The sequence below is a fragment of the Pristis pectinata genome, chromosome 5 (assembly GCF_009764475.1).
Source record: "Pristis pectinata isolate sPriPec2 chromosome 5, sPriPec2.1.pri, whole genome shotgun sequence".
Lineage (NCBI taxonomy): Eukaryota > Metazoa > Chordata > Chondrichthyes > Rhinopristiformes > Pristidae > Pristis > Pristis pectinata.
The window spans coordinates 103094093-103119071 of NC_067409.1; the positions used below are offsets into that span (position 1 = coordinate 103094093).

The following is a 24979-nucleotide window of genomic DNA, read 5'->3' on the forward strand; positions in this document are numbered from 1 at the left end:
TTTTTAAAAGAAATCAATATCATCCATTGCAAGCAGAATAAGATTCAATATTATTTTTCCATATTAAAACACAACAGTAAGTCTTCTAGAATCAATCAATAAACTAATTCAATAATTAATACTTAGCCATGAGTAAACACAGCGTATTGATAGCTGTTAATATATAGCTTATGAGTCAGACCAAATGAAAGAGGCCACCAAGTAGTTGGCCAGCCGATGCACTGCATCACATTCACATCATTGACTGTGAGCGTATAGGGCACATATAACTAACTAAATAGCGGGAGTCCAAAGCGTGCCGTGGTGGTAGTGGGTAGTGGTGGTGGTGGTGAGGGGGGAGGGGTGTATAGAGGAACACACACACACACACACACACACACACACACACACACACACACGCCCTCTCTCTCTCTCTCATCTATTTTTGCAAGACAACATGCAAAATATATGCAATCTTGCAGTAACAAGGAAGCACCCATGATCTTCAAATTTAACACCTTTATAAAAGAAGCGGATTTCTGTAATGGGTCCGCTCTACATCAATGTGGATTGTCAGTCCAAAATCTCTCATCCAGTTATAAACTGAAAACATGAAATACTTTCAAACTTTAGCAGAAATCTTGCGAAAAACTAATGGTCACAGAAAATCCAGGAAGTAATTCCACCTCCAGAGGAGTCTCTCCCACTGTCTCTTGAACCCATACTAATTGCTCAAAAGTTTCCACTTGCTAAGGTTGGTAGCGAAATCCCTTGTTATCATAGGATTCCCTATGTATTTAGCACATGGTAAACTTCTTATTCGCACAGCTAGAGGATGGATATGTTATTGTAATACTTTAGCATTGCATCGCTGATACATTCTTCCTCCCGGCCTACTTCAACATATGTTATTATTAGCCATACCTTTAAAAGATTTTCTTGAAATAATACATACTTTTTTGCTGAACCAAAACATAACTTTAAACGGCTAAAGCCCTGAATTTTGTTGCAGAAAGCTACAATTATTTTAGTACATATGTATCTCTTCTATTTGAATATTCAATTCCTACCTGTCGAATTCAGGCTTTCTCTGCATGCTGTTGGAAGAGCAGAACCATACTCTTGCCTTAATGATCGGTTTATTTTGTTTGTTCATTAGATGGAAACCCCTCACTCACCCCTCCCAATGCATTGTAAACATGTTTTTTTTTCTCTCTCCTATTGTATATCTAGAAACAATGTAAGTAGCAATATGTAAAGTACACTCGCATTCCTGCAAGCAGGGTTAAGAAACACCGCTAAGCCTATTCAACTCAGCATTTCACTCTTATGCCTGCACAGTATTCTTAAGGCTCCTATTTCCATCCATGAAAAAGAGCATTTCATTATGAATTCTGTCAACATCATTTTCTGATGCCCCGGACAGTCCAATGATAGCCGGAGAAATTTTAAGGATACATCTTGGATTGATTTGCGGTGGAGTGCTCAAAGTCGGCTCAGCATATCTTTAGCCATTGCATTAATAATTTCACGGTAATGTACACCGTATTAAACGGATAGCCTGGGACGTGAGAGGGAGTTGGCAGAGCAAGGATAGTTAATATTGTGTATAATAAAACATATATAACAGAGAAGGGGCTCGGATGGCACATAATCGGTGACCTTAGATACTGTCAGAAGAGCACCATTCAATAACAAAAAAATAGCGAGGGCGATACAGTATCAAATTCACTTTGACCTGTTCGAAATTCATCACTCATAGGGCCCTTTTACAATGCTAACTCTTAATGTGTTTAAGGAAGATTGGCTGCTTAATATTTAATATTTTACCTGATAGAATGAATCATCTGGAATTCGCTCCAGTGTGCCAGTTTCTTTTTATTGCACAAATCTTGGGAGTCAGCAAGATTTATCATAGATAGGGCAATAAATTTCCAACAGATCAGCAACACATGGATGCATCAGAGGACACAATATCTATTTTATAAGAGCAGTAAATTAGTACAGTCAGCTGGATCAGGAATGTTGCTCTGATGTTCTCGTCTGACTATACTCCCTGAAATGGCAAATATATGGGTCATGCATGGGAATCTGAGAATAGAGAATTCTATTTTTACGCCCGTTATATGTTCCAAATATACTGAGAGGGAGTAACAAAAAGGTGTAACTTGGCGGAGAAAATAATGCTCCGATTAAACACAAGCTGCTGCTGTGCTGTGAAAGCTTGTGCATCTTCATCGATACTGCCTTAGTCGGAATCAGTACTGAGGGTGGGGAGGGGTGGGGGTAGTTCGAAAGAACAGAAGGCAGCAGCGTGAATAATCTGTAACCGTTTTAAGAAATGAATGTAACCAATAAACTCTTCATTAAATAAAACACTTTCTGCCTGCTATGCACTTCCACTTAATTTAAAGCCATTATATTGAATTCGCTAAATACTTGTGGAAAACTTGATAAAATTGGCTTTGGTTGAGCAGCGGAATGTTGCGTTTTAAGGCTCCGCAACATAGTTAACCCCCATTTTAAACAAAAACACACCTTCCGATTGCCGATTTGGGACGGGCAAACTGCAGTTTGAGACACCGCACGTGGGTTCAGACTGTGCAACTTGTTGGGAAACCCACAATAGACTTATAAGGTAGGAGGAGGGGGTGGCGGAGGTCAAAAGAGGTGGTGGCGGGGGGTTGGGTGGGCTAAAGGGTAATTTGAAGAGTGTAGACTCCCACTCACTGCTTTGATCTCCTACCTCCTGGCTGTTTCAAGTTGACAGCCCAGTTGAATTGCATTCACTGGTTTCATTTGCAAAGTAGCTGCGCATTTGGAGAGTGCTCGACTGGAATCGGTTACATAGGAGGTACACCTGTACTATAGGAATTTACAATGCAGCTCTTTTCCAGACTGAATTGATTGCCGCGTACAAGCGCAAACAAATTAAAAAATGCACAGACACAGCCCTCCAGGACAATGAAGAACTAAACTGACACACAACTGCAGCTGGCGAGAGCAATTGTGTCGACGCCTCAAGCCAAATTATCGTGACACTAAATTACAAACCATGGGGAAAAAAACCTCACATGGCTAATGGTAATTAAGTAATTCCATGGTTCACTTGCTGCAGTCTGATTGGCAGAGAAAGGTGTGCTTACAGTTTGTATTCACAAATAACTTCACAACCCCTCATTAATTATTATTTAATTAGTAAGAATGTTTTTTTAAATAGTTTATCGAAACGTTTCATCAGCAGTTAAAATTATATCTTGCCGGCATTATTTTAGACATTCCGTTAGGCTTGACTCAGGTTGCTAAGGTTTGTACTGGGGCGCGTGTTGGTGTATTGATGGGGAATGCTGCGAAGGAGAAAGGAAATGTGCAGAACTAGTATTTTAGTGCATCACACTGCTCAATGTTTGCACCGCCCGAGATTAACACGAGATATTTCGCAACAAGCGCCTTCTACTTAGTTTCATTAAAAACAGATTAATAGCAAAATCTCAAAATCGACATTATTGACTAACATTTCGGAATTTGAAGGGCAGGGTGGTGTAGCAAGGTTGGCAGGTAACATGCGTTTAATGGGTAAAGGTTAGTGGTTGGGGAGAGGATGGGGTGGTAGGGGCGAGGTAGGAAGGTGCGCCCCTCGTTTCAAACCTAATGTGTTTGCTGATGTATTTTAGAGAGGGGGCAGAATGAGCTCTCGTTAAAAGTCTCTTACGAGCTGTCACCAATGGTTCCTGTAAAAGTGTGAAACGTATTAATGAGCGTTTAACGAGGGCTGTAAATCAGGATCCGACACCGGAGCTAGCTACAGCCTCGGCAGACTGGAGACATGAAGAAGCCCCGCCAACAGTCCACCAAACCCATTCAAAGAAGGCTAGCAAGACCAGGGAAGGGTCTTGAGTGCCGCGTTACTCCCTCGGCTGCATGATGTCGTAATGTTGGTTAGATTAGTTCCTTATAACTACCACAAGGCTCCGTTACAGATGCATTCACTGTAGGCAGCCAGCCAGAATATATTCCGAACGGTATATCAAATGCCATCTACTGCCCAGGTGGACTCAGCGTTGCCTTATGCACCTCCCACCATTTGCGTGCATTTCTCCCTTGCACAAGTATAATCTTAAATGGTATGAAGCTGGTTACCTAAAGAACCGTGTACCGGATTTCACTATCCCGGTAGTACTTTAAAAGGCCTATTTCCACTGCTAACCACAGCATGAACAGACGGCGGTCTGATATGTATTCGAGGATCGCAATGATTTTGCTTAACCACAATTTCACTGAACCGTGACTCCTTCTCGTTACTGCTCAGCTTTTCAATTGTTCTTATTCAATGCCAAGCCCGTCAAAAGATGTTTTACTTGATCACAATTAATCACATTCACAACTTTGCTTTCTATTTGGAATCATTAGAATCGTCCACACCATCATCCCTGAAAACAGATCAATGTTTTCCTTTCTGTGTAATTTAAACAAATGGTATATTTACGCTCCCCAGCCATAGTCCTACCTAAAATGTTATCACTTTATCATCTTCAACCTGAGGTATTTGCAATCACCAACATTGTCATCACCATTCTCTCAGAGCTGAACGCTTTATCACTGCCATCTCCAGCCCCCAAGAATTATTTCCAACAAGTTATCAGTCCAGTCCCCGCAGCTACTGATGTGTTCCGCTGATTCCCACCGCTGCCCTCTCCAGCTTCAGGTCATTTTTAGCAGATTTTCAATCTTGCTATTTCTCTACTATTGCTTTCAGTTAGTTGAATGGATCGTAATTATTGCACACTTAACAATTTGTTCTTTAACTAATTTTGTGGCAATACTTCCCGTACTTCCATAGACTCTGTGAACAAATAAGATACCCTTTGCCTGCACTGCAACACTCGTCTCCAGATAACTTAAACGGGGTAAGTAGTGCAAGTCTTATGGCTGAACAACAAAAAAAGTAGACAATTTACCAGTCCATCTATAGGCTCATACACATTATTTCATTAAATGCAGTTATAATTTGTCCGATAATTCACAAACTCACTGCTCAGTTGAGCAATAGTCACAGCTACAAATCTCAAGAGACAGGGCCACTTTTACACCATGTGTTCACGATTTTCTTCATAATTATCTGCTACTTAGATCTTCAATAAATGAATTGCTGTCATTTGTCTATTTATCTATCAGTCAAGTAACATTGCTTGCCATGATTAGTGCTAGTTAGCAGTTTCCTCTTTTTCAGGTAATGCCAATGTAGGTGATTCTTCTGGATTTTGCTTTAACAGTTAACAATCGTTTTGAGTGCGAGCCGAGGATTGTTCACCCACGACTTATATCCAATGCTACCGGCTGCTTTGTTTTTCTTGATCTGCGCTCTTTGCTATTCTTTTTTGTCCGTCTTTATGCTATCATGCCAGAATAATTTGATATGGAAGTGTCAGGTTTCTTCTCCATAGCCTTTATCAGCCTTTTAGACCAGGGTGCACAGACAATATATCGGTACACTCTGACATTTGTTTTGAGAATTAGGGCATTGTTCCTTCAATTGTCATCCAATTAGATTTTCCAATCCTGACAACATTTTTTTTCTAATTTAAGAATGGGTTAGGTTTTATTTCCAGATTGTGAAATATTCACTTTTGGCAGTGTATCCTTTCTAATTATGAACTCCTGTCAAAATTGGCATGATTTGGGTGTTAACGTAAAAGATCTTTAATTCACTCTCTGCCAATTGTGCGTTTTTTTCCCCGTCAGCAATATTGAATCAACTGAGAATCGTCTAGACCACAAGCCTGCTATCTATTTCACCTGTTCACTTAATCTTCATTCGATTGCAGGAATACCACTGCTCTAAATCCTAAAAACTAACTAAGGTAGCATGGTGGTGAAGTTATCCGAAGCAGGAGGTGGAATCTCACCACAGATTTGGGGATTTTAATTCAAGCAATTCTGGACCTTTGGAGGAACATCTAGCACCAGTAATAGTAACCATAAAACTATCGATTGTTCTAAAAATCCATTTGATTCATTAGTATCTTTGAGACAGGAAGCACGTCAAACGCGAAATAATGCAGTTACTGAAAATCTGAAATAAAAACTAAAAACGCTGCAAATTCTCACGTGTTTAAGGAATGGTCATCGACTTAAAACGTTAAATTTCTTCCTCTCTGCACAGATGCTGCCCGGCTAGCTGAGTATTTCCAGCATTTTCAGTTTCTCTTTATGGACATTCGCCTTCCTTACCCGTTGTGGTCTACGCGTGACTCAAGACCCACCAAGGTGGTTCTCTGTCAACAGCTTCCCCAGTTCAAGGTCAATTCGACCGTGCCAGCAACCTCCATTCTGCTGATGAATTGAAACAAAGACGGGTAGAGTCATACATCTTCCAGCACTGGTGTTAAATTTCAGCCATATTATGGTTGTACCGATATCTAAGTATACATAATTTGGTCATTGTTTGAATTAAAGAAGTGCTAATCTTCATCATTGTTTGGATGTTTCTAGGCTACCAATACCTGTTTGAATAGTGATTAATGAAATGTAAAATGAACATTTTTGTTAATAGCCTTCTCAGTGTGATTATGGGGCATAGAGTTGGCTGTTGCATGATTTATTCATTTATCCACGTTTTTGTCAATTTACTCCCAGTGACATTTTTTCCCCTCTCTGAGATGGCAAGTGAAGTTCCCCAAATACTATCAACTCATTGTAATCTGACGAATTCCCTTTCCCAGTAGGTTTATTCAGAGATTCATTTCACTCTGTGAGACTCATGTATCCATATTACATTCGGACGGACGCACCACTTCATTTGCCACGGATACCTGTAGCATTCACGACAAATGCTGCCATTACTTTGTCAACTACAACGTACATCATTCGATTTAATATTATGACTACTTCAAATTGCAGTAATTTGGCGCGTTAAACTTTACTCCCATGCGATTGTTTGCCGGCACGTTGATTCTCTCCATTTTAAACCGATACCATTCCGCTGTGATTTACTCAGACTAAAGAGGGCGTATCAGATTAATACCACTGATTCATACACTAAAGATAATGCAGGATTACGAAACAAAAGTTAGATGTGGAAGATGGATTTGTTTACACGTACGGTGGGTATTCTTGAATATTAAATTTTGTCTTATTTGAGAGAACCAGAGAAGTATTTCATTTTATAATCATGTGATTAGGATGCGATGATACAGTCTTGAAAGTTTAAGTGATATATCAAAGTGGTTTTGTGTGATTGATTGTTGTACTAAGTGGCCAGGTTGCCCTGCGGGTGGACAACAATAGTTTAGAGGTAAATTGCGGGTAATCAACTTCGAACTGATGTCAAAGGCTGTGGGTTACATGCGGACTTCAGAGCGGGACGAAGGTGAGATCCGGAAAGTCAGGACACCTATCTAGGATAGCGACCTAAAGTCACAATGCGCAAAGTAAATGCTCAATTAACTGACACCGGGGCCATTTCCTTGTCATTTCTTGCTTCTAACTCGATAATATGGACTCCCAAGATGTCAACAATAAAATATTACGTTTCAATAGACGTTAGAAGCAATCTCTAGTTAAATATTGGGTTTCGATTAAATGTGTGTTTAAATGCGCGGAGAATTGGGTGCAGGTTTAGGTATGTAATGACGCACTACTTCCTTCTTCCTCTTTTAAACAGCAGTTTGTTTTCATTCGTGCGGAGAATAATCCCTCCTTCAATGGGCAACCCTCCGTTTATCAGGGAGTTGTGGAGGACAGTCAGGGCCCTCTGGAAGGCATTCAACATTTAACACGTACAAACTGTGTCAAATTACTATGATCTTCCGGATTAAACTGTTGTGAACTCTGCAAAACTCGGCAGTGTCTTGACGCAAAGTGAATGGATGAGTACGTCAGAAACCTTTTATTTAGTTTTATCAGTCACAAGTTATTTAAATGCCACTTAGAATTCAGGTGTAGTTTAGTGTCTATTACATATCATGCATGGTCCCTGCCAACATCTACAGCAAGGTCTATGATGCACCTGAAGACAGAACCAGCACAGATAAATACGCAGAAAGAAGCAAATGTGCAAAAGTACTGCAATTCATGCTTTAAAACAATAACATTGCCAGCGCCTAATGTCTTCAAGAAATAATATTAATGATAATCAGTGTTTATGGATGCATGCCAAAAATGTTGTCCCTGCTGAGTGTGGGAAAAGAAAATAAACAGTAGACAATTGTGAGAAATGTTGCACTGAACCAAATGCAGACTTCACGACGAGAAAAGAAAAGGCTGGTAAATCGGACCCGCTGTTGGTCTGGTCTGTTTAAAACTATATGAATAATTAATTTTCTGGTATTTGTTATTCCACTGGCTCTTTTATCCGGCTAATTAATGCGACCTGTCATTGCATTTACATTATTTTAAACGCTCAAATTTCAGGTCATTTTGGGTAATTGATCATTATCTATCTTTTTGACTTTTTTGTCAGTATTATTTTTCTGGGAAATCTCTGTGCAGTTCCAGATTTGCCTATTGGTCTTGTTTATACAGCTACCCTAGGCATGTGTATAACATATTGTGCTTGGGAGCGAGTTGTTGGCACTTGTTTCATGGAGGGGAGGGGGCGCGGGGAGAGAGCGGAGGGGAGAAAATAACCCGAGAATTTGTGCAAGAAAAAAGGGACTCGGGAAGGTTTAAGAAGGGAACAAACATTGTTGGACAACTGCAAAATCATGTAGACAGGTTGTCATACACCAGTGGGTGCTTCACTGAATAGATCCGAATGCAAAACATTTAACACAACACAACACAACGTGGCCCAACTGTGCGAAGCCACATGTTCCAAACTAGGAGGGGCTTGCCGCTAAAGTAACCTGTCAGTCAAAGCATCAACTTCAAATGATATCTACGGATCTGCCAGGACCTATGGGCAGACACATCAGTTGGAGTTGAATTGGCGATCAGATCGCTTACAGGAAGATTCTGCGGGCCAGGACAAAAAGAAACGGGATTTGGAAGCGATCGGAAGCGAGTTTTTATTGCTTGTCATTGTGTCATTTTCTGAGTTCGTGAAGATCTCTTCTCAGGAGATGGCCTTCCCTCAGCTCGGGTACCCTCAGTATCTCAGTGCGAGCCAGGCTGTTTACGCTGCCGATCGGCAGGGAGTACTGGCTTCTTCCCGAGGAGGAGCCGAGCTTGGGGCTAATCCCGCCGCTGCTGTAACCTCCGTGTTGGGAATGTATGCAAACCCTTACACAGCCCAGAACTACAGCGCTTTCCTCCCCTACACCACCGATCTCACCATGTTCTCCCAAATGGTAAGTGCGATCAGTTTTTTACAGCACTTTGAACAGACCATCCTCAGCGAAACGTTTAACATAAATGGTTATATTAAAAAAATCCTGTTGCACAGTTAAACTGGATCAAATCTTTGTCGGGCGGATATCCACATATACGTAAAAAGCATAAGGTCAGAAACAGTTGCATTTATTATTTTCATTAGAACACCGACCTTCTAAAGTACCGAGACACTGTTGATGCCTGTGGCATCGGCGAGCGTGGTATCATGCAGGCGAGCTTTATGCTTTCTCTTAGAACTGCCACAATTAAAAGTTTAACCTACTACCTCCGACAACAGTGCGATTCTGAACAAAAGTCCCGTGAGTGGAAAAGATTAGAAACCGGCTTTGGAAAGTTTGGCATTCTCTTTCATCCGCCCATATTTTCAGTTCTTTTTTTTGTCAACTCCGCGCACGGACACGTTTGAAACTCTTATCATTGTATTCACTGATTTAAACGTGGCTGCGTCTTCAGTTTATTCCGCAATGGAAGCAGCGTTTGTTGTTTTAGTTTCGTCTCAGACAAAGTAGGCCAAAGTTGTGTGAGTTCCGCTTGAGCCTGTAGTTAATATATGCAATCCGCAATTAGAAATGGAGTGTTGCTTTAACCTAGTATCTGTACGACACATTGAGTGAATGCATCCCATTTCCTATTGTGCTGCATACAATAATACGGCGAACTATTTTCATATTATTTGTTTAATCTAATATAATTACTACTGTTAAACGATACCAATAAAATGCTTAAAAGTTTCTCAATTAATAGAATCTGCTCTTTTCTTAAATATAAACTTGAAAATATATAAAGAATCGTTGCAAATTTGGCTCAGTCAGATTTTAGAACTGTAAACATAAATAATACCCTCGAAGACAATAGCTCTTTTTCTAAACCTTTTCTCCTTTCTTCAAACAAATAAAATAATCAGGCAAATTCGGTGGTCTGGGTAATAGTCTCTCGCCTCTGGGAATAAGGATTTAGCATAAATTCACTGCGGTAGAAATAAAATAATCTCATTTCGAGACAGAATTAAATGCAAGAGGAATTTTGAGATCAGCCCGGAACAATTACCTGCGAAATATTGAACGGTAGCCACTGATTCCATAGTTAGTTATGAAGATTCCCTGTTGTCTTCATGCTAATCCGAGCGCCCTGTTCAATCTTCCCTTGGAACAGGGCGCACGAACTGCAGTCGAATTTAAATTCATGCTGGTTTCCCAAAACAGTTGAGATTATTTATAATTATTTATGACTGAGTGCCTTGCACTGTATCACATAAAATGGAAAAAATCAACGTTCATGTAAAAAACAGTGTAATTCAGAATTAAAATAGGCCTGTGGAAGACTTACTGCACGGTGTTTGTCAGGAGAAAGGGGAGAAATGAATATCGAGACTTTCAAGATTAAATGAATGGATGTTTACAAGAATCTAAAAAAATGTTTCCTGTAGTGTCTGTATCTTAAACGTGTTGCATTTCGAATAATAAAGATGCACAAAATGACCGCATTCTTTTGCAATGTTTACATTGCGGCCATCTCAGTGAGAACTGAATGATGTCATGTTTCCAACTTTTTAATTCACATTAAAAATCTTTCTAAAATGAAAAAGAGATACAGACGTATACGTGTGCAAACCGGACGGGCATTTGAAGAAGCACAGTATGTCGGTGTAACTTATTTTTAAACTGCTGAAAGACAATCAAACAAAAACTTACTATATCATATTTCTTCCCCCGCACGTTTTTTTTACCAAAGACACAATCTTAAAATAAATGACATGACTATTATAAAGCCGTGAGTTGAAACTTTTCCCCCCACCCCGAAAATCGAGGAGCTTATAAAAAGTTTAACTTTTCTAATATTTCGAGCACGTTGATCTGAATAAACTGTCTCAAAACGGAAGGAATGGTTGAGGAACATTTGTTTGTACCACCGATCTTCACATTACGATTAAAGTTCCATAATTTGAAGTGATTATATAGGACTTAAACTGAGTTCGCAGTTTTCTATAATAAATTCTAATTTATTCACATATGTATGATTTTGAACTTTTATCGCAGCTACACAGATTTCGCGGCCAGTGGTGTTTGTGCAGTTCGAGTGCACCAGCTTTGAGATTTTAATTTAACTTCTATGTTATAACATTAACATTTGGTTTCATTATACTGTTGTGGCAATCCTATTTCTTTTGTATTTATATTGTAAAAAGTTTATTTTTTATTTGATTTTAACTTTAAAACGTAGAATTCATTCCCATAAAGATGAGCTTGAAAAATGGTAACTTTGTGTTATTCGTGTGTGCCCTCCCTGTGGCGAACTCTGAGTATAAATACTTTGCGTTAGGTAACGTATGATATACAGTATGGGTCTGTTCTTTATTAACACCCCAACCCTGTTTTTTTTTCACTCTCTCTCTCCCTCACCCACACCCCACTCCTTTGTGTGTTTCTGTTACAGGGTTCGCAGTACGAATTAAAGGATAATCCCGGGGTTCACCCGGCCACGTTTGCAGCCCATGCGGCTCCTGCTTATTACCCTTATGGACAGTTCCAGTACGGAGACCCCGCTAGACCTAAGAATGCAACCCGGGAGAGCACAAGCACTCTCAAAGCTTGGCTCAATGAGCACAGGAAGAACCCCTACCCGACCAAAGGGGAGAAGATCATGCTGGCCATCATCACCAAGATGACCCTGACCCAGGTCTCCACTTGGTTCGCCAACGCCAGGAGGAGACTCAAGAAGGAGAATAAAATGACCTGGGGTGCCCGGAATAAAGAAGATGACAGTACTCTTTACGGCAGTGACACAGAAGGGGAGAACGAGAAGAAAGAGGAGGATGAGGAGATTGACCTGGAAAGTATCGACATCGACAAAATCGACGAAAACGACGAGGAGCAAAGCAACGGTGAGGAAGAGGAAAAACTGAACCCCAGTGGTGAGGGAGAGAAAGTGGATTTGGAGAGCGGGCACGATCGGACTTTGCAAGGGTCTGCTGTTGACAGCAAAGCAAGGGAGACGGACAGAGTGGATGGAAGTGTTGCCGAAAGCAATGGCACCAGGGGGATTTCACTAGGGCAGGGGAATTTGCTAATCCCAAATCACAGCAAACCAAAAATCTGGTCTTTGGCAGAGACTGCGACCAGTCCAGATATTGCCCAAAAATCTTCACCAACCAGCCACACGCAGTCGACCATCCAGCACCCGGCTTTTCTCTCAAACCATGGACTCTACACCTGTCAGATCAGCAAGTTTCATAACTGGACGAACGGTGCTTTCCTGGGCCAGAACTCTTTGCTAAATGTCAGGTCTTTTCTGGGGGCAAATCACCATCACCACCACCATCACCCGCCACATCCTCAGCAGCAACAGTCTACTGTGCTAACGGCAGCCCTTGGAGCAGTGAGCAATGAAAAATCAACAGATATACCCAGTCCAAAACACACAGGTATTTTACACTCATCACCATCCAGCAAGCTTTACTTGTTTAATATATATTCAACTCCCAATTAATACCAGATCTGGCAGTGCTCAACAACGTACTGAACTTAAAATTTGAAGTGCCGCTGTGTTTCTCCCCTCCCTCCCTGCCTTCACCTACTTTATAAAACTTCAAAGCTAAACTCCTGTTCTTGTCTGATGACTGATCTGAAATGTGTTTTTTTTTCCTTTTCCAGATAGAGATTGTATTCCAGGCGAATCTCCATCACAGCAAATAAAAATATCATTTCAGCCCGTAAACGAAAGGTAAGTTTTAGGAGTTAATACAACAAAAAGGAAAGGCACATTCCCCGCCACTGCTTTGCAACACAACACGAGGATTGTTTAATTGTTGTGAAGAAAAATGATTTGGGAGCAGTTGTGACCATTTATGCATTTTACAATTGCAGGCTGTCTTTACTGGGTCTGAACCTTATATTTTAATCTCGTTTAGAGGCACAAAGTATTTACACAATATCTTATGGCTGGTCATTCAGCTACTTTCATGCTTTTGTTCTTTCAGCTCACGGTCTCAGCAGGAAGGGACAAGAGTTTTAGCAGGAATCTCCTCCGTCTGAGAAAGTTTTACAGGGGGAGAAAACGAAAAGAAAGAAGAAAATGGAGAAAAGATTTTTTAAAAAAAGAAAAAAGAGAAAATTTACTTCATCTTTTTGTATCGCCAGTATCGGGCAATGCAAAAACCCTTTCAGAAACTTGACAAATATATAACGATTTATTTGACATTGTAACATATCAGCACGTGTTATTCTAATTGATTTTTTTTCTTGACGCGATTATTATTGGTTTGGTAATTATTTTTCCCACGTCCAATATTTTATGTATATAGAGTGATTATAATTGTAAATAAGCGTGTGAGCAGAACTTGTCAAATCATATATTTTTGTCTAATAAACTAAAAGATATTAGAACGAGCTCCCTGTAACCTCACGTGGCAATTATATTAATTTTCAGAAAGGTCTCATTTCACAGAGTTTTTGAAGAATGTCACTGCATTTATGAATCATTGTTTGTGTGTGTGTGTGTGTGTGTGTGTGTGTGTGTGTGTGTGTGTGTGTGTGTGTGAGGGGTGATCTGAGTTTATTTTCGTAGTCACAGTTTTTTGTTGACGTTATCAGGATTATTTTACTTAAAATGTACCGTTGACTAACAAAAAAAAGAGACCAGGCGACAGAAAACGGTTCCAAACCAGGCTGAGAACTCAGCAAAGTAAATGTCTCAGTGTTTATTCTCTCGGTCCCCTATGAAACCAATCAGTGACCTTTAAGGTGCTACTAACTCGACAGATGGCTGCTCCTGGTGGAAAAGGGGGAGCTCTATGAAGCAAACAGCTGCTAAAGCAATTAAAAAATAATATGGGAAGGCTGTGTCCAAACAGGGAGGTGGGGGAGTTAAAAAGACAAGCTCATCACGTATCGGAAATAATAGCAACTGTGAAATAAAATATTAACAAAGCATCAGGGCTCCATGTATCGATTGTTTGACTGATCTTACTTCATTGGGAATCACGCTCTCTGTTGCTGTGCGACATGCACGCAAAAAAAGCACCTCTTCCTTCCGAGCGATAATGTTACATTATCATTGGTACTGAAACACAGACCGCGCTGTATGTCATTTGTATAAGGTTATGAAACAAAAGATTATATTTGATTCCTCTCTTCGCATTCGATGCATTTTCCCATAATGTTATTTACCGAAATTGTCTCTGAAAGGTTGTGACGGATTGCAGATAGGTCAACGAAAAAGATCGACGATGTATATTGACTGCAGAATAATTAACCGTCATACTACAAGTGTTGATTTTTTTCTAGAAATGTCTTTAATTGATAATGCTTGGATCGTCAATGATGATATCAAAGCTGGATAAAATAAACTGGGCGTCAGCCCAGAACTGAGTCACTGGAGACGTTTCCAAACCAACTATAAAATAATAACTTATTTCAGTTATCAGACCCTAACTCTCTTCATTTCTCTAACAGTAGATTATCAAATGTATTGTACTTTAAAACACTTCTTGCATTTTATTTAATGCCAACACGCTTTCCTTGCGGAGCCTGGACAGTGTACGATTGCCTTAACTCCACGTTGATATGGGTTGTCTGAGTTAGATGGAGTTTCACTTCACACTGGAAGAAAATCCATCTCTTTCGGAGGAGACGTTGCTAATTTTGACGTGGCGTGCTGGGTTTGAGCGCAGGCTTGCTGCCGCGTTGAAGTAGCTGAGAATGGATGCGTGTGGGAACTGTGAGGCTACAGCTCCCTCTATGGATAGCACCATGAGCGGCGGGAATGGCAGCTCGGACGCACACTTCACTGCTTGTCTTACACGTCAGCCAAGGGGAGATTCATTGTGAAGTACTCGGAGCATTGACGCACATGATGTGAGGGAGACTCACAATGCCTATCCAAAGTGTAAAATGTACACAAGGGCTCGCAATATTTGCACAGATTGGTAGGGAATGTACTTGTGAAGCAAAACGAGGAAAGGTTGGATGCACTGGAAACATATTGTTAACATATCAGGTCTATGAGCTATTGTCAGAGCCCTATAACTTTATGGTTAACCTTCCGTTTAATTCTCCACAGATGCTGCCTGAGCTGCTGAGCGTTTTCAGTGTTACCTTTGTTTATTTCAGATTACCAGTATCTGTAATTTTCTGCTCCTTTCCAATGAAACCAGCCCTTTCACACAGGAGGAGGCTATTGCCCCCGCAAGCTTACACAGTAGATATAAACGGGGCTCGACTTTGCAGTGTTAAGCACTTCAAGTCACGCACTCCATAGTTTTGCCGCTTTAGATGCTTCACTTATAATTTCAGCGGAAAGTTTTGGATTTGCAGCCTTATCTCAAGCTCGTTTGTAAACGGAGGAAAATGCGCAACCACACACACACACACACACACACACACACACACACACACACACACACACCCACACACACACACACACACACACACACACACACACACACAAACACACCCACACACACACACAAACACACACGCGCGCGCACACACACACACACACACACACACACACACACACACACACACACACACAGCCAGAACAATTGCATATTTCACACATTGACCGAGCACCTATCCCCAGAGCGTTGTTGCGGGGTCTCTTTTCACACTCGCCAGGAGAGAGATCGGGAACTCAATTGCATGCTGTCTATCGTGGTCTCATTACAGCCCAGCGCCACATTACTGCTTTGCCGCAATCTTGTCCCACCACACTAGGGATCTTTTAATCCTCTCATGCTCTTTGAACAGGGATTTCTTACACTTAACCTGTTGGGATTTTGCACACTTCACTTTCAGATTTATATGATTTGAAGGCTAACCCCAATCACCAACCACCGATCCCCATACGCACATATGCGCCCATGCATTGATAGCATTTTTTTCCACTGACATTTTAGAGTGTCTAAAAAACCTGTAATTTTCAAAATTACCAGAATAGTAAAGAGTTAATAGAGAACATCATCAAAGACTGAGTGTTCACCTTGGACAGGGAGAGAATGGTCCCTACGGATAGTTTTGTTTTAGTTGCTGCTGTTGTTTCCTGTCTTAGATATTCATTAAAATACCAACAATAGACATATTTTGTGGAATGCGAAAGGAGACAAAACACTCTCTCGGCCCGGGGTCTTTTAGAAAGAGCGGGATCTGGGAGGATTTTAAACGTCTCAATTGCACTGAAGTCGGGAGATACTGCTTGCACTTTTTAAACGCGGTTTGGAATTTGATTCGCTTTGAATCAACCGAAGAAAAGATCCATTTGAAGTCGGTCTCTCATCTAATCCACCCGTAAACTTTGTGGATTTAATTACTTCCCGCACATTTCCCTGATTTTAAAACTGGTTGGAAAACTCTGAATTCACGAAGCACGTCGAACTTAAACATAACTAATCACCACTGTTTTCAAATAATTGCGTGGTGCAAAACAGACTCACTCCCAACCCATCCATGCGCGTTTCCCTATGCCTTCTCCTATTATTTTCCAACACACCCTGTTCCAGCCATTCAGGGAGCCTCGACCAGACAAGACTGACAGATAGTCGGAACTAGCTGTTGCAAATACCGCTCATCTAACCAGACATCTGACTATTATGTGGAATAAAGACAGACGATAGACAAGCGATAGATATAGATAGATAGATAGATAGATAGATAGATAGATAGATAGATAGATAGATAGATAGATAGATAGATAGATAGATAGATAGATAGATAGATAGATAGATGATAGATAGATAGACAGACAGACAGATAGATAGATAGATAGATAGATAGATAGATAGATAGATAGATAGATAGATAGATAGATAGATAGATAGATAGATAGATATTCCCTTAACTTTGAAGAATGTAATTCCTTATCAACTGAAACGCACATTTATTTAAGGTTCAGGAAAAACGGTAATCCATGCCAAGAGTAATTGTGCAAAAAAAGTTACAGCTGTAGATTGGCAGGAGATAATTCTGAAATCTTCGCCAGAATTAATTGCTCCTTAAAACATCTGCAGCTGTATCAATCTTTTTGTTTCGCTGGTGAAAACGAAGACTTCTGTAGACTTCTGGAGTTTTGTACCACTTATCCAATAGTATTTTAAATATATGTTTAATGACACTTTTATTTATAAATACTCAATAAAATTACAATAACGTAAAACAAACTAAGGATGCGCCGTTGATGTTATCGTACAAGATTATAGGGAAAGTTGATCGTCAGCCTTAATTAATGTTGCTCCAAATAAGATTCAAACTTTCCAATCAAACGTCAAACCGAGACACTTAAACAAAAAGCTACCACAGAACGTAGAATAGGAATATTCCTTTCATAGGGATCTTCACCGCTACACACACACACACACACACACACACACACACACACACACACACACACACACACACACACACACAGAGAGATAGATAGATAGATAGATAGATAGATAGATAGATAGATAGATAGATAGATAGATAGATAGATAGATAGATAGATAGATAGATAGATAGGAATCAAAGGACTCCCAAGCGATGCGAAGGAATTTCTGAACGAGAGGAGAGAATAAGTCGGGGCAAAGAAAGATCAGCGTCTCCTTGTGTATTTGTGAATGGGTTAATTTGTGAGTTAATAATTCAGGGTTAAGGTTGAAAAAATGATACTTGGTAAGAATGCCCCTTCCCTTCCCTCCCCCAAAGAATCAGTTTGAATCCCACTATTTTAATGCGGATATCATTTGCTGACATTACACGAAGCTCCTGCCGCCACTGCCCTTCTCATCTGAAACGTGGGAACAGGATCAGACGAGTTTGGGGAACCAGTCAATTTCTTTCTCACCATCTTATATCGCGCAGACACGTCGCAGGCAGCTGCTTGAAAACGTTTGTGAGGTAAGGTAATTGCCAATATGATGGCGAATTCACAACTTGCTCCGCAGTCTTCATTATCATTACATTATTTTTACAATCGTGGAAATACCGGAACAATAATGTGCTAAAATCTTGCTGGAGGAATGCGACTGTCCCCCCGAGTAAACAGGCCGATATCTGGCAAAATACTTCACGAAAATTGCGACCTAGAGACGTGTTCCTTTATCAGAAAAGAAGACTCTATTGATATTGGAAGCAAATGCTTTTGGCGACTAATGTAAATACAATGCAACGCCGTTACCCTTCTCAGAACTACCAAATAGATGAATGCAAAGTATATAAAAGTATTTTCGTGCCTCCATAGCAACCCATTCGCTGGTTGCCCCCCTCCTCCCCACACGCGCACTCACACACCCCGCCCACACACATCCCCCTCCCACGACCTCTGCACACTGAGCGGAGTTATTGCTGGACTTTAATTTGGGAACAGGAGAGGAGGAGAGTGCATGAAGAGCACTTCAAGCGCGGCGGATCCATTGTGAAGCCCCTGCAAATTTCATCCACGCCTTTTTTTTCGGGGGTGGGAGGTTGGTTCACTTCTTTTGCCCTCTTTTTAAGCATTAATCAATTATTCACCAGCACATTTATCTCCTGCAGAAAGTGGTGAATTCATATTCATTTCTGTGTTTTACTACCCTGACACTGATTAATGTAACATGCACCGCGGCTCCTGTGTACTATAAGACTCTATGAATCATACGCTATAAAGTTCCAACCGTCCTTGTAAATGACTCGAGAGAAGTCCCTGCAGTCATGCCCAACACTGAAATGTCAAACAGACTCTTACTTAAACAACTGATGAATGATTATTAATAAAACGGGGCCGATTAGTTCAATATTACTGCCCGAGCCATTAAGAATCTCTCGCTGAAATACACATTCGCTTCAACAAATCAAATTTGCTTTTTTCCCCCCACCTTTTATACACATAAGAAAACGTTTTGCTAGACAGTGTCGTATAAAATAACCTCCTGGTGTCACATTTATTTGCATTGTTACAAGCCAGCTTGAGATTAGTGACTTATTTTGGCCTTGAGCTATACCACTATGGTTTTATATGGATATAATTATTCATTTAGTAATAAATGTACAGTGAAGTGTCTAATGAGCAATAATCACGGTTGAATCCCTCATTATTCTATTCCTTGCAGCGATATTTTATTGCATCCCACCAGGATGTGGGGAATGGTGAACAGTAGATAACAACCGTTAATGGAACACTGTATTAGTCAATCCACGACTCCACAATAAACACATATAAACACATCATTATTAATAATCATAATAAATGGCCAATGAATGAATATCAATAGCATTATCCAAATAGTGGAACCAAGGATAATATACACACACAATAAATGCAGGTTGCCTCAGGGAGGGTGACTGTCTAATGTTTTAAATTATTAATCTTAACAATAATTAGAACTACAGTAACTGTTTTATGCATAAACGATATTACCCTCAGAAACCAAATGGTGCCAGTAAGAGGTTTGTGGCTTTTTTTTTATTATCTAGAAGCAGCTTTGGGACAGTGTTGGAAAACTAGTGAGTAATAATTCATATTGTCAAGTAAAGGGAGGAAAGAAGCTTTGCAAGTGGATATTAGAAGTAGTATTTGAAAAAAAATAAAAGAGGACAGGGCCACACAGAAGAAAGTCATATGGTTAAAAGATGTGTGGTTTGATATTGATAAAAGGGCAGTGGTAGAAAGTGGAAAATAAAATCTCCAAGATGAAAGGATGAAGAGGGAGGCAAACGGAGTCTGCTCTTGCACCGCCTGGGATATGGCCTTGCAATGGCGCCAAACAGTTTTACAGAGCCTGAAGTTTAGTCATTCCCCAGAACAGGTTATAAAATAGTCAATGTATTTAAGGATAACAGGCGCCTGGTTTAATCCTGGTTATTGAATTACAACTGTCAGGAACTTTTTTTTCATTAATAACAACAGTCGCTGTTCCTCTACAAGAAAACACGGCACAAGGGGGATGGAAAATAAAATCTACTGAAAATCTGGCGATCCTGTCTCAGAACAATAATGCGCATTTGCGTTTGTTTCTGAGTCGTCAACAAGTAGCCAGATTGTAAATGAAATTAATAATTTCGTCACTAGTTTACGTGCTAAACTCGATAAGACTTTATAAATATATATCGTTTTTTTGACGGCATAATTATGGACATTTTTAGGAAGGATATTCCTGGCCACTTATATAGGTCGTTGGCCAATGGTTCTATTAGATTCGATCTGAAGTGTTGCCCTATGTTCAAGTAAAATGATTAGAACAGTTAAGGTTTATGTCTAAACATTACCTGAAGGTATTTAAATTGATGTTAAGTGGAGCAAATTAAAACTGTCTACAAATCCTCTGTTTAATATGGACATAAAATTCCAGTTACTTCCTTTGGAACGCATTGAATTGTAAACTGACTTTACTTATGAATCTTCAGCAAAGAATGAATTTTATCTGTTTTAACCTGAAAGAGTCTGTTGGATGGCTGACATAACCCATATTTTGCAACCCAAAGAAAAATTAAAGGGTAATTAAAAACAGACAAGTTATTTCCATATTGATTATACATAATTGAACACTGAAAATTGCCATTTTGGATGCATGGTGCATTTTATATAAACGTGCGTAATTTCAGTTTTAAAAGCTTCCTTTTATGTTGTAAAATTGAGTGCTGTGCTATTTTAAACTAGAATGCTGCTTATTATCAAGGGGTTGCAGCAGCATTTCACATTTCAAAGTGTTGGCTCATCACTGACAAAGCACAATTATATGCAATTTATGAGCTCTTTTAATTTATTATCATTTACTTCTGGTGACTCCATACAGGTTGCAAATAATTCTTCAATAAGAAATCTTTCATCTGACTGGAGAAATAAAACAGATTAAGGTAGCTACTGTTAAAAGTTTATCACTTGTCTTGTCCCTTTAGCAGAGGCAGAGTATTCACACACCCTCTGCCCTGATACACAAATGTCATCTCTTTTGTAAGCTGCTGCTTTCCTTTTCAAGATGCCGCGGTGTCTCTGATCCCTCTAATCCATTTATCCAGTTTCACGAGTGCATTGGGTGAATATCTGCACAATGGCATTGTCCAGCTGGGAACAGCAAGTCACAGAGTTCAACAGACACACCCATCGATGCTCGACACAACTTTTAGCTGTATTTAGGTGCATCTTACTCCAAAACACAATGTAACTGTAATCTTATGTGAAAGCAGCAAGAAAAAAATAAGAAAAAAAAAGCTCTGATAACCCTTGCCACACTGTGGTGGTCTTTGCAAACCTTTTTTTTCTGAGTTTATTTAGGGAAAAAAAGGGGTGGGGAGATGAATAGGGTTACATTTCAAATCTTTACAATTCATGTGCAGCACCAAATCCTAGGATGGATGAACTCAACAAGTGGACTGATGGTGCCTTTAACAATGAAGCTGTTTTCATTAAAGTTATTCAGTTTCGTAAGCTGCCAGCCTTGCATAAAATAAAACTGTTAGATATTTTCCAGTCTCACTTGCTCAGAATGGAAATATGAGCATAGATTTTTAATGCTTTCAGTGAGGCAATCGCATAATTCTACTATTGTCTGCATGACAATGAACCACAGCACATTATTGTAAATAGATTAACAAATATCTTCTCTCATCTGTGAGCATACAAATTAATTGTGGGAGTAATCCACTCGGCCTCCTAAACCTGCTTTGCCATAATATCATAAATTTAGCTGATTTCACAATTCCACTTGCTGTAATAACCTTACACCCTCTTGTTGATGAGGGATCTATTTTCCTTCACCTTAAAAATATTCAGATAATCTGCTTTCACCAGTCTTTGAGACAGAGTTCCAAAGACTCACAACATTCAAATAGAAAAAAAAATCACCTAATCTCTGTTTTAAATGGGCAATCACTTATTTTTGAACTGTGACCTCTTGATTTAGATTCTTCCACAAAAGGAAACACCCTCTCCATGTCTACCCTGTCAAGACTCCTTAGGATCTTCTATGGATCAATCAAGACCCCTCTCACTCTTTTAAAGTCCATTGGATGCAAGCCTCATTTGTCCAGCCTTTCTTCATAAGACAGTCTACCCATCAGTCTAGTAAATCTAAACTGTTTCCAATGCATTTGAATCCTTCCATACATAAGGAGACTAACACAGTACACAGTGCTCCAGATGTGATATCAGCAGTGCGGTATATAACAAGAGCATAATCTCCCTACCTTTGCATTCAATTCCCTCTGCAATGCCCAGTAATATTATGTTAGCTACCTTAATTACTTGCTGTGCCTAATTACGAGCATTTTGTGAACAATGTACTGGGAAATCAAGATACAACTTCATCTTAGATCTCTGCAATCTCGCACCATTTAGATTTTTAAAATATATTTTAGCTGTCAAATGAACAATTTTATTTTTTCCTACATCATATTCCATTTGCCAGATCTTCACCCACTCACTTAGTCTATCAATATCCCTTTGTAGTCTTCTTATATCCTTTTCACAACTTGCTTTTCAACCTGTCCTTGCAACATCAGAAAATTAAACAATCATATCTCTGGTGCCTTCATCCAAATCATTCATGTAATGGAATAACACTCATTACATCTTTCTGACTAGAAATTGCCTCATTTATATCTACTCTCCATTTCCTGTTAACCAGCCAATCTTCCATTCACATTAACATGTTACCTCCTACACCATGATTTTTTTATGATCCTCAATAAGCTTTTATTCAGCTCCTCATCAAATGCCTTCTTGCACTCTATGTATAGTACATCCAAAATCCTTGTTTACCCACTGCACATGTTACTTCAAAGAACTCCAATAAATAGATCAAACATGATTTTCCCTTCACAAAAAAAACATGCTGACTTTGCCTGATACCTTGAATTTTTCCAGGTACCCTGAGATAACATCTTTAGTAGTGGCTTTCAATATTTTCTCTATGACATATGTTAAGCTAACTGGCCTCTAGTTTCCTTACAAACAATACACCATGTTATTCTCAAAAACAAAATAAATTGGCCCTTCCAAATAAAGATACTCAAGGAAATCAATATGCAATAAAAAGGAGATTTAATTTCTATATCAAAAAATATAGTTCTAGGTCTGGTGCTGTCTGTGTGAGATGGCATTAGACAGTACCTCTTCACTTGCAATCGTTGGCTGTTACAAAGGCTATCACTCCACATACTTTGCACACAATTTGGCTAACTTTTGAAGGTAATCCAGCTATTGGTAATAAAATTGTCCTTAACAACTTAAGAGTTTTGAGCTTGCACTGGTAAGAAAAGTAATTAAAACTCATTCATATTCTCATTCATATTCTGTTGGTTTCAAATGTTAATCATCAGCCAATATAGCATGGAGCTGAAATCAGTCTCTTTTTACCTAAAGAGTTACCAAATCCAAATCAAAAAGGATACCACAATTTTATGTCATCATAGTTGTGTCAAGGCAACCCCTCCATCATGCTGGTAATGTATCAGGAGCATTATTCTTATAAATCTGTCACTTTGAGTCAAAATAAATACAGATATTTTGCAGTCTGTTTGAACAAAACGTTAGCAACAACTATTGAATAATAAAATGGGAGCATCTAAAATCAGTCAACACCAGTGCACTTAAAACTTTGTTTGAAAAAATATCTGTATATTTCATACACATATATACATACTTCCTTTATTTCATGTGTGTGTTTGTGTGTTACTTAACACCATGTTGTCACATCTTTTTCACATTATTGTTGTAACCATTCCTATGATAAGCTCCTTTACCCAACCTCAAAATAAGAATTTAATTAAAAGTATTCAACAGTTACATGTTTAACTTGCGCAATTAAAATAATTCTCATTTGCATTTCTTTTTAATACCTTCATCAAAGTTTTTATTTCAAGGCAGTATTCTCTTGTAAAAACCTGGGATTAAACCCAGAGATGTTATGTAATTCAGATTGCACAATCAAAATTCAGATTGCTCAATCTGAATAATATAATAACTGAGTATGAAATATTTCCCAGAATGCATCAATTTCTTTCAGCCATCTGTTCTGTGGAATATTTTATCCATTGGCCCTTTTATAAACTCTTTGTGGAAAAAAAGCACTGGAAGGCAAATTCAAAATCTACAGTTGAAAGTATTTCTCATTAATAAAAAAAGGGTTTATATCTGTTTTATCTCTGTACCTATGTATGAGAGAAACAACACAGAAAGACAATTCTTATTACATGTTTATCATTGGATTTTTTTATATTCTGTAAATTTTAGAAAGGGGTTTAAAATGATGAAAACAGAAAGAGAGCAAGAAAGAATCATATTTATAGATTAACTACAAACATTAATTTGAATGGTAACCCAACTAATTTTCATATCAGATTATACTAATGTGAGGCATACACACAGATGGAGACATTGTTGGAGACAATGCAAAGAGTGAGAGTGATCTTCTTAATGTGATTTATTTTTGTATTTTCAAAAATGATAATACAAATCTGTGGATAGAAGAGGGCTGTGGATTGAATTTGAGAAATCTATTGGGGGAAATTAGTGAGGTGGGTTGGGAGGTGCATATATCTAGAAGATTAAAGATAGGATGAAATGGTGGAACAATGTGAGAGAGATGATACAGTGGTTGAGCAGTTATTCAAGGAGGTGTGGTCAGTGATGAGAAGTGGAGGGGATAGTGAGAGGTTGCAAAGCTAGGGTATGCCTTGGGGAAAGTTGGTAGCAGAAAGCATAGGGAATTGGATGGAAA

At 39.2% G+C, this 24979-nt stretch overlaps 1 protein-coding gene across 2 annotated transcripts; it reads left to right on the plus strand.

Moving 5' to 3' along the window:
• Positions 1-8629: 8629 nt before the first annotated feature.
• On the plus strand, positions 8630-14222 carry LOC127570575 (iroquois-class homeodomain protein irx-1-like). 2 transcript variants are annotated; one of them, XM_052016249.1, is made up of 4 exons: positions 8630-9269; positions 11746-12733; positions 12963-13032; positions 13289-14222. In XM_052016249.1, exons 1-4 carry the CDS (start codon positions 9042-9044, stop codon positions 13341-13343), a joined length of 1341 nt encoding a protein of 446 aa, XP_051872209.1. In that variant the 5' UTR covers positions 8630-9041; the 3' UTR covers positions 13344-14222. The 2 variants fall into 2 exon arrangements, with proteins under 2 accessions (XP_051872209.1, XP_051872210.1); XM_052016250.1 differs by having other exon boundaries at positions 11746-12193.
• The last annotated feature ends 10757 nt before the right edge of the window (positions 14223-24979 follow it).